The sequence below is a fragment of the Pyxicephalus adspersus genome, chromosome 3 (assembly GCF_032062135.1).
Source record: "Pyxicephalus adspersus chromosome 3, UCB_Pads_2.0, whole genome shotgun sequence".
In the NCBI taxonomy this organism is placed as follows: Eukaryota; Metazoa; Chordata; class Amphibia; order Anura; family Pyxicephalidae; genus Pyxicephalus; species Pyxicephalus adspersus.
In genome coordinates, this window is record NC_092860.1 from 10,031,593 (window position 1) to 10,041,002 (window position 9,410).

Below are 9,410 nucleotides of genomic sequence, written 5' to 3' on the forward strand. Positions count from 1 at the left end.
CACCTGAGAGAGGATGATTATATTGCAAAGAAGACACAACAATACAAATCTTACAAAGGTCCTGCAGCATGACTCTTGCATCTGATTGGTCACTGGAATAATATTATTATTATTATCGGGTATATTTTAAGCTGCAACATTACATGCACACACATTGCAGCGAAGCCTGTCATGTGACCTGTTTTGTAACGCCTGTAATAATAATATTCCACCACTTGAGGCACTCACCTTCCTAAAATAAATAAGTCGCTATCACAGGAGCCATCTTTGAGTACCCCTTCTATTCAACTCAATAGGAATTGGTCTCCAGAAAAATGTCCGCCCTCATTACACGCCATACTGCGACATCCTAGTCACGTTAGCTTGGGGTGATAGGGTATTATAATAAGGGGTGGAACTCTAGCTCCCTGTAGGTTTATGCTGATTGGTTGGAGGGCTGTGAATCAGGAAGAAGCAGGGGAGGGGGCAGGAGATGGTGTAACAAAGGGCAGGGTGACAGCAGAGGGGCAGGCTGGGCACTTTCAGTGTGATTTTAGGATCTGTAGGATTCCTGTCCTCCTTTCCTGTGCCAGACATGAAGTGTGAGAACTGCACCAAGACGGTGAGAACTATATAAAGCTATTTACCCCCATATATGCCCCTTAGTGGTGTCCAAATCTGCCCCTCAGAGCCATGGAATGTTGTTTATTACCCCTGCATCTTGAGGGGGAGGGGTTGGTGCAGCAGTTCCAGGGTTGTTACAATGTTTCATTTTCATTCTCCAAATGTTACTTTGTTGTTGTTTTTCCCTCCAAATGGAAGCTGGGAGATCAGATGTGAGGGGGCTGAGCTCAGTTTTATTATTACAAATCCATTATTTATCCTTTCATTCTAGTGACAATATACCCATGCTGTGAGTTCTACTCAAATTCCCTCACTTAGATCTATTGATACAGACTTTCACCCAAGATTCACCCAAAATAAACCCCTTTTACACACATCAGCTTCAGTTATAAAATGTGTGAGTTCTCAGAACCCTAATTCATACATTTTTACTGTTGTGATTAAAGCTGTGTGAATCTTAGGTGAAACTGATATTCTTGGTAAAGAATCTTCCAGGTCCATGTTGTTTTCAATAGCTGATTCTCCAGCAGGGAATGTCAGATTTATAAATAGACGCTGTAAACAGATGTGTGAATAATTGATGGCAAATAGGATGTGTGAACAGGACATATCAGGTGAATGTTGGGGGTGATCTGGATTTTCTCGTCTGTAGATGAAGCTTTCGGTTTTGTTGTTTTGTTTTTTTTTTATTATGACTTCTGGTTTCTTTATAATCCAACGCTGAGCTGTGTCATGGGAAAGTTTTATCTGCACAATCATAACTTATCATTAATATTATTATTAATCAGGATTTATATAGCGCCAACATATGATGCAGCGATGTACATTCAATTCAGAGTTTCTCGATCTTTTTAACACGGGGGGAATAGTTGAAATAACATTCAGGTCTTCTGGGAACCCCGGCTTTAATTATTATATCCACAGCTCACAGTACATTAGTGTGGCAGTCAGTAGGATGAATTCCTCTTACATTGCTGGCCATTGGGAAGAATGTCACCCTTACAGATAGCCAAACAGATCAGTGGTGTCACCTATACTGACCCGAGAGGTCCATATAGCTCAGAGAACCCCTTTACTGATCTATAGTCTCCTAGTTAGTGATTTATTGATTTATGGACAGTAGGAGTAGTGTCACAATGGCGATCGCTAGAATTTCCACTTGGTTTCTATGGAATAGCTTCCTTGCTATTGAGCCCACTGGCATCACTGTCCTGGTTCTGGCGGTTGTGATTCTGCAGCATTAAGGGGCATCACTACCATACATCTCAATGGAATTCCCTCCCATGTGACCCCGCCACTGATTAGGCATTTCCAATAGCAGTGGCCATTGTGATGGGATCCTTACATTGGGCATGGGGTTGCGGTGTGGTGCCAGCTTCCTCATGCCAGGGAACTGCTGCCTCTGGGGAGGCGCTACCTACAGCTTCTACCTATGTCAGCCCCATAGAGAATGAATGGGGGCAGCAGTGAGTGGCACCAGTACCTTTTGTCACATCTGAGCCCATCTGATCGTCTGCCAGCTGTGGTATCACCCAATCACAAAGCAGGTCTGAACCTATCCATTCTTCAATGCCCATTTACATTCTCCTTGTCTATAAGTGTGATTATTCACCAATAGTTCAGTGATCAGAGCAATGTGCAATTATACATTTGGAGATCCCAACCAATCATCTGAAAGCATTTTAGTAGCACATTGCAAATGATAATTGCTGTGTGCGTGCTACTTCCCTCCTCTTAGATTGTAAGCTCTTTAGGTCAGGGTCCTCTCCTCATCCTGTGTCATTTACAACCCCTATTTAATGTACAGCGCTGCGTAATATGTTGGCGCTATATACATATTGTTTTATAATAAAAAAGTGCGTGTTTATAGACAGCCAATGAGGGCTTTGTATTCTCCCCAGTCTGGGAAATGTACCATTGGAAGCGTTTTCTTGTTCTTGAGGTGCAACCAATACCTTTTGATCCTGCCAGAATTTGTGTGAGTTTATGGTGTGTAGGTTGTGCAGTAGAGCAGCTCTTATGTTAAGGAGATGAGAAGGGAAGGTGTTCTGTAGTCTTTGCAATGCTTATGATAGCAGTCTATGCACTCCTTACAGCACACAGATGTTGTAATACAGGAAAGGTGCTTGAAGTGTCAACCACAGATGGTGCCATGCAGAGCTCATGGAAACAACACAAAGTCACTCTACAAAAGTCGGGGTTCTTTTTTTTATAATAAAAGCACGGTCAACACATGGCCAAGTTTGGGGTTGTGCAGGGTCCCATTCTCAAATCTCTATGCGGCAGGGAAACGTTGCCTTTTCCTGCAAGAATCCTGAGTGCTGGTGACTTTGTGTTCTGTTTTCTGCAGTCTTAACAAGCTTCCTGTCCTAGGGTGACAATGTTGTTCCTTTACAGATTCAATACAGTGAATGTACGTTGTCACCCTAGGAAGTATGTTACAGGTGACAATAAAAAAAGAAAACTAATGCAGCCTCTACATCTGAGAACAGCAGTGTTGTGTGTGAGTCAGTAAATCAGATCCAGGACTCCGAATGTAAGGAGAGATCCCTAATCTGTGCAAAAGTTAAATCTGAACATTTGTGTCTGTTAATGTGGTCACAAATGAAGTGAATTATTTCTATTCTATTACTTTTATTGAAGCACTAAAAGCTCTGGTCCAACGTCTCTAATGCACAAGTTTCATTAAGCAAAGAACATGTTCCTTGCTTCCCCTCCTAGGCACTGCAGATCACAGTGGGAGGAGTCAATCCAGAAAAAGTGGGTGGGACTAGAAGCTGATTGACACTCTACAGACTTGATAGCCACGCCTCTCAGTTAGGCTCTGCCTGCTTGCAGTACAGTGGGGTGAAGCGACAACTCTGCTTACTATCCAGTTATTATTATTAAACAGGATTTATATGGCAGCAACATATTACGCAGCGCTGTTTATTAAAAAGAGGTTGCAAATGACAAATTAATACAGACAGTGACGCTGCCCCGAAGAGCTTACAATCTAGTTACATGTTATTGGTTGATAGTCAGTTACTATGGGGGCCATTCATGAACACTAACCAAGGCCACATGGTTATGCACATTACAGGTTCTCTTTACTCCATTTTCTATAATTTATCAATTTCTGAACAGAAAATTGTTTATATCCATCAAAATATTACGCAGCGCTGTACATTAAATAGGGGTTGGAAATGACAGACGAATACAGACAGTGACACAGAAAGGGAGGACCCTGCCCCGAAGAGCTTACAATCTAGTAGGTAGGGGAATTAACACACAATAGGAGTGGAGACAATTCCATGAAGATGTTGATGGTTGGAGCCGACCTCTGGCAGAGCTGGGTACTCGCCTGGCAGTAAGTAATTGTAAAGCTGCCCAGGGCAAACTTTGATCAAAACACAAAAAAGGTTAAAAAACAAATGGGCAGACTCCATGGGCCGCTTGGTGTTTTTCTGCTCTCACTGTTTCCAGAAACCGGTCTGTTTTTGTTTTCTGTCAGCTGTTCCCTATTGCTGGAGGACAGACGCTCGTCACTACAAATATCCTCGTCAAGGTCTCGGGGACAACAAGAGACGGAGAGGGACAGCAAATATTTTGAAAGCTTATCAATTCACTTCCTGGTTCATTTACCGCAAGTTACACCTAAGCAAGAAAAGATTAACAATCTGCTTTGCCCATTTAATATTATTATTATTATTATACTGTAGCTCCAGCATATTACGCAGCGCTGTACATTAGAGGTTGCAAATGACAGACAAATACAGACAGTGACACAGGAGGAGGAGAGGACCCTGCCCCGAAGAGCTTACAATCTTTTTCATTTCTCTTTAATCTTTTGGGGAATGATATAAAAACTTTGTAAAGGAAATCATTTTGCTGCCTTTTCTCAGAGAAAGTCTGACCTCTTGGACTCTCCTCCAGGTTGTACGCCTGTTCACTCTGCCTTGTTATATGTATTAATCAGTCTCCTGCAAGCTTATACAGGGATTATTATTATTAACAGTATTTATATAGCACCAACATATTACACAGCGCTGTACATTAAATAGGTTTTGCAAATGTCAGACAGACGCAGACAGTGACACAGGAGGAGACTCTCCCCAAAGAGCTTCCAATGGCCAGCCATATAAGAGGAATTCTTCCCACTGACCACCACACTAATATACAGTGAGCTGAGCATATAGAGATTATAGAAGGGGTTCCCCAAGACCTGAAAGTTATTTCACTGGTTCCCCAAAACACTGTAAAGACTGCAGGTCTGTGTTGGTGTTACAGGTTGGGTCCTCATTGGTGTATTTGAGTGTTTGGGGTCACAGGAGGACTTGGTTTAAGAGAAGTAATTAATATAAGTTGATCATAGAGATTTAAAACTCATTTGCCACGTTTTTTCTTATTTTTTCTTTTTATTAAATATTCAGCAATATTTCTTTTTCTTTAATAATCCATTTTTTTCAGTTTAAATGACTCATCGAGAACTAGAAACTGCTGCTGTTGATTTAGTGTGGTCATAGAATATTCTTTCCCCTAGGAAAGTGGTGACTACAGTGCTTGGAAATCATCACACAGGTCTGACAGTTGTCACGTAATCTATTGTCACCTATTCTGCGTATTAATTATGCACTGGGATTCAAAGCCCTGTCTGTAAATCTGCATCTCCGGTTTCTCTTGGAGACATGCCACCAGAAAGCAAACAGAAAGACACAAAGCCTTGTGAGTCCTGACTGGTGTCACCAGAACAGGAAGTGAAATCTACCTGATAATGGCAAAACTAGCAAAAAAAAATGCCAGGCGGATATATCTATATTCAGCTTTTCTATGCTGTATTCTTCATATTGAAGAGATTTCCTGCAATACAAAAATGGGACATTTAGGATAACGAGAACATGATTGGATCAAGTACATATCCACTGAGCCAACGGGTTAATAGAGGAGTGTCAGGAAACAATGCATTGCAGATCTTTAGGCTGCAGACAGGGACAGTCCAAGAATACTCTTTGGATTGTAATTAAAGTAAATATATATCCAATCCTAAAGTGTATAAAATGTGCTGTTGTCTTTAAAATTACATTAGATCATTGTTTCAGTACTTCCTGTTATCAGGTGACAACACTTTGCCCCTGTCTCACAATTTTGCTTGTGTGTTGTCACCCTGTCCCATGCACCCCAGTAGAGCCTACAAGTTGCACATTGTTCAGGCAGGGTCCATTATAAAATCAATGGCAAGCTGGTTTAGAGTAATAATGTGCATGGGAAATGGTTGAAAGGGGCAAGAGGAAATCTGCACAGAGATCAGAAGGGGGGGGGGGATTTTTTTTTATAAATGTGTGCAGAGCCAATTAGGGCATGCAAGCGTTTTAATCCTCTTTTTTGTCTCTATTTCAGGAATGCAGCAAGAAAAAGAAAAAAAACGAGGGAGAAGATGCTGCACTTTCAGAAACACCATTGGGGCTGGGAGACGGAGACGAGGTGAGGACTGGCATCTTATCACAGCGCTCCATGTGTCCTGCCAGATGACAGCTTAGCTGCGGGTCACACACCCACTCCATGCCGCTTATCTGTGCCGACAACCTGCTGCTCTCAGCCTTTAATGTGGCTAGGAAACAACCTTTGACTTGTCAGTGTTTCAAAAAGTTAATCAGTTAAGGGTTTGTCTCCGCCAACGTATTGCATTATAGAATGCTTTGGTTCTCCAGGTTGCCATTTTTTATTATTAACAACCCAAATGCACTGCTGGCATTGTTGCAATGTGGCTAACTTAAACAATGCACTCTGGGTACATTCACCCAAGGTACTGCAATGCGGCACATGAAATATACAATACCCCCCAACATACATACTAATACATTCACTCTGCAGTGTGATGCCTGACGTGTGGTGCAATACAAAGGCCCGTTTCTCACATCTTGCATGCCATACCTCGACAGATTGTATGCAACAACTTTATACAATATACTATACATCACATAGAAAAAAATTGTACCAAAAGAGAACAAACCTATGAAGGGGACTTAAACTAATTGTGTATAAGAAAATGTGAACAGGCAGATTTGTTATGGACAAGGTGATGTCCATGCTGCAAAAAAAAAAATATCTGCCTGCTTGCAATCCAGAACCTGAAGGACCAGGTGATGATCTTTAACGAGCCCTGATCCTTTCCATATTCTGGCCGCATTTGGCAAATTTGCTCTGACACTCTTTTCCAACTTCTTATTTCCTACCAGAAAAGTGAATTCCATCGTCTTGCAGATGCCCGCATCTTCCTGAGCGACTGCCTGGCATGCGGCAATTGCGTGACATCCGAGGAAGGGGCTCGCATTTTTGCACAGAACCAGAAGGAGCTCTTCAAAGTCTTAAGCCTCAATAAGGTACCAGGCATTGTTTGTGGTGGGCAGAAGTGTGGCCGAGCATTTCTGACCCTAATAATTGTTTGGGTTTTTTTGTATTTCCAGAGATGCGACTCCTCGCTTCACAGGCTAGTGGTGGCCTCTGTGAGTCCCCAGTCTGTGCCTTACTTCGCTATGAAGTTGCGTCTATCTGTCTGTGAGGCGGCAAGGAAGCTCTGTGGGTTTCTCAAAAGTTTAGGTGAGCTGTGGGTGCTGCATGGATTGCTTAACTGTTGTACAGCAAGTGTGACTCGTTTTGCATGGCTGGAGCTGGGATCTTAACACCCCCAAGCTTTGAGGTCACCCTGTCACCAACTAATTAATTTAATGCAAATTTTTCTCATAGATTTATATGTTCCATTACAAAATTTTATGCATGTTTATTAACTGTAAAAGCCTCACTTCTGCTGACCTTCAAAAGACCTGAGACTACTTGCTGGGCGCCATTATCTTGGAAGTCATTTTGGCAGCCCCAACAGGATTTGGATCTATCAATTCCAGGGTATATTACTCTTTTGCCTCTCTTCTGGCAGCTATATAAATAGAGAGGCGGAAGACCTGGGCCAGCATGGACCACAATTAAACATGCCCCAGGGAGGGCTAGATCTTGCAAAATGGGAGGGGCAGTGCTAGGGAATTAACTGTACAGAAGTGCCAAGGCCTCTTTAAAGTAGACTTTTCAGTTGAACAATTTTCTTACTGGCTGTGGACTATACAATGATCTCTTTTTCTCCCCTCAGGAGTCCATCATGTTTTCGACACAACGATCGCCGCAGATTTCAGCATCCTGGAAACACAGAAAGATTTCATCCAGCGGTTCCGGCGGCAAACCCAGGACGAACACGCCTTCCCCATGTTTGCGTCGGCCTGTCCTGGTAAGGAAGATGACTGATTTTTTTAGTTCAGACTTCCATGGCATGACTTCCATTGGGTTTCAGGCAACTACATTTCCATCATGTAATATGCCTGGCACCTCCCCCCTTGCACCAAGCCAGGCGCCCTTTGGCTTCGACCCTTTGTGCCGTGCCTGGCACCCTCTGGCTCCCCCACACTTGCACCAAGCCTAGTGCCCTCTGGCTTCCCCCTTCCTCTTTGCGCCAAGCCTGGCGCCCTCTAAGGCTGCCGCCCCCCCGCCCCCGGCACCATATTTGGCACCTCTTCTCCTTCCATCCTCTCCACGCACATTTTGCGAGACACTGAATCTCCTATTATAAAACATTAGATTTCTGTAGCCAAATCTGTGTTGAAGGTCAGAGACCTGATAAGTGATAAGGTTTTTTTTTTTTTTTTCGGGAACAGTAGTGACGTCTATCGCGCATCTCCTAGGAAGGAAGTTCAAGAATAGAAAAGTATTTGCTGTGTTGGCTTTTCTCCACACATAACGCGTGACCCCTGCCATGCCTTTCGCCTGGTCAGCAGGCGAGGGGTTAATCTCTGTCACCTCCAGCACACATCTGATCACGCTGGCACACCAGCAGAACCTTTACCACGGATTGATCCCACGGCAGCCACTCCTATTTTCCCATCTGGGTTAACCCCTTCATTTCATACCAATAGAACACAGGGCTAATTGGATTTTTATTAGCCAGAGATCTGAAAAAAGGACCTGTCATCACCCTATATATGCAATTTGCCTCTGAAAAAAGTAGAAATGTAATTTCTAGGAAGAATCGCTTCCCCAACCTTCTGGCATTTCTTATCTCTGTCTATGACTCAATTGGGGGAATTTTCTTCCCTTTTCTGCTGCAGTGACACCTTTTCTTAAACAAAGTTTTGGCTGTCATACAAGGCCAGACAACTGTTATCTACAACTTTTCTATATTGCCTTAAGGCGACCTTAAAAAGTGTGGCATCAGCCAATCAACACAGCTTGTATCCCTTTATTATAAAGCAAACGTTTATTGATGGGTGCGGGTAGAAGTGGCATAAAAACATTGCACAGCGGTCCGGCCTCCCTGTTTTTGTTGTCTATGCAGGTGGAGAAGTGAAAGTGCTGATGTGGAGTGAATCTGCTTTGTGTTGGCTGTAGCTATAAACGAACAGTTCATTCACTTGGGAGGAATTTGCTTGCTGACTAAACCGTGACACAGCGAAATCCTGGTGCTCTCGGTGGGGGAAGGTTGACTTCAATCACTTTGCTAATGAGCTACAGAGCTCTAATCTAACGAGCGGAGAGGAAATTTTGATCTGCCATGACATCTGGGGTTGTCTTAAAATGAGATGAGAAAACTTTAAAGAGCAATGAAACTTTTGGATTTAATCCAAATTTTATATCTATTCCAGGTGCATCAACATAAAAATTGTGCAAAGTCTTTTTTAAAAATCAGCCATAGCCTGAGTAGAAAAGCCTTGTTACTACCAGCATTGGTAGAGAAGAACCTTTGGTCTATGCGTGGAAGCAGTGATGTCTCTGCAAAGATCCAACATACC

General features: G+C 42.9%; 1 protein-coding gene across 1 annotated transcript in view; it reads left to right on the forward strand.

Moving 5' to 3' along the window:
- Positions 1-466: 466 nt before the first annotated feature.
- The window catches only part of NARF (nuclear prelamin A recognition factor), a gene marked incomplete in the record, with an annotated part of 18,434 nt that continues 9,490 nt past the window's right edge, over positions 467-9,410 (forward strand). The window contains 5 exon segments of the mRNA XM_072403530.1: positions 467-601; positions 5,980-6,063; positions 6,819-6,962; positions 7,047-7,179; positions 7,721-7,855. Of these exon segments, the coding sequence (XP_072259631.1) occupies positions 575-601; positions 5,980-6,063; positions 6,819-6,962; positions 7,047-7,179; positions 7,721-7,855 (523 nt within the window).